Source organism: Kryptolebias marmoratus, linkage group LG3, assembly GCF_001649575.2.
Source record: "Kryptolebias marmoratus isolate JLee-2015 linkage group LG3, ASM164957v2, whole genome shotgun sequence".
Lineage (NCBI taxonomy): Eukaryota > Metazoa > Chordata > Actinopteri > Cyprinodontiformes > Rivulidae > Kryptolebias > Kryptolebias marmoratus.
In genome coordinates this window covers 1,609,434-1,610,642 of record NC_051432.1, presented here as the reverse complement: position 1 = coordinate 1,610,642, position 1,209 = coordinate 1,609,434, and the positions used below count along the sequence as shown (strand labels likewise).

Below are 1,209 nucleotides of genomic sequence, written 5' to 3'. Positions count from 1 at the left end.
ATTTCAAAGTCAAGTTATGATAATTTATGTATAGTGCAGGAAACAAAGGGAGGAAAAGCTATTTTTCTTTCCAAGTTGGGACAGATTTAGACTCAACAATAACCTATACAGAACAATGAAGCATGGGTCGGGTCTTTTATACACTGAATCAGAGGCCATTATTTTTGTTACACTTGAATACAACAACTGCAGTGGCATTTTCCAGTTCAAGAAAAAAAAAAAAGAAAAAAGACCTTTTATATTACATAGTTGATTTGACAATCCGTCTAAAATAGTTCATACTTTTTATTCAAACACACTGTAAACTTGAGAATAAAGATTTTTTTCCCCATGTACAGTTACTGTTTTAAACTCAAATACAGATTTAGGGCCTTAGTGATAAAAAAAGAAGACATTTTTACAGTAGTTAATGTCACCAACCCAACGTAGGTGGCAGTAATGTGCCAACTAGCCAAAGAATAAAAACTCAACGAAGAAGCTGAACTCCGGAACTAATGTGCGTCACCCTGTTTGCGCCGGGCAGCTGAAGCTGACGGACTAAAGTCAACCGCACGACCAAGATATGTAACTTTCATGAAATTATCACGCCAACAATTAAATATTTAGGCAAAATAAGGTCGATGTGGGGCGCCAGGCTGTATCTATCGTCGGTTGTAAAGAGAGGTGGGTATATTTGTTACTAAATTATTCATCGTATTTATTTTTTTGTACTCTTGAAATTCAGACGTTGTGTAGCCAACTGCAAGTGTTAACCAGTTCTGTAGATGTGATTTATTAAAGTCCTATTTAGATTATATCGAGTTGAGAAAGATTATTATGTGTAAGGTAACAATATTCTGTTTATACAAGCTGTCTGGTGTTGTTAGAGCCTCGTGTTTGTTTAAACATGCACTTTTTTATTATTTAGCCAAGAAAGACCCTTAAAATGTTAAATCTTATTTACAAGAGTGTCGTGGTCTAAAGAAACAGTAGCTTTAAACAGCACTAAAATACAAGAAAGATAATAAAATTAAATTTAAAAACTGGGGAGATTATAATAAAATCCGACAAGAGTCAGATGATATACTCAAGAAGGCTGTGTAACAGTACAATCAGGAACATTATTTAAAACGTATATCAATCAATCAATCAATCAAATTTTATTTGTATAGCACATTTCAGCAGCAAGGCATTTCAAGGTGCTTTACATAATTAAAAAACAAAATAAAA

The 1,209-nt window shown here is 33.3% G+C and overlaps 1 protein-coding gene across 1 annotated transcript in view; it reads left to right on the top strand.

The window, feature by feature from the left end:
* Nucleotides 1-488: 488 nt before the first annotated feature.
* Nucleotides 489-1,209, top strand: part of tefm (transcription elongation factor, mitochondrial) — a 7,153-nt gene continuing 6,432 nt past the window's right edge. The window contains exon 1 of the mRNA XM_017432106.3: nt 489-663. Within this exon, the coding sequence (XP_017287595.1) occupies nt 621-663 (43 nt within the window). The 5' untranslated portion in view covers nt 489-620. The remainder of the gene's footprint in view (nt 664-1,209) is intronic.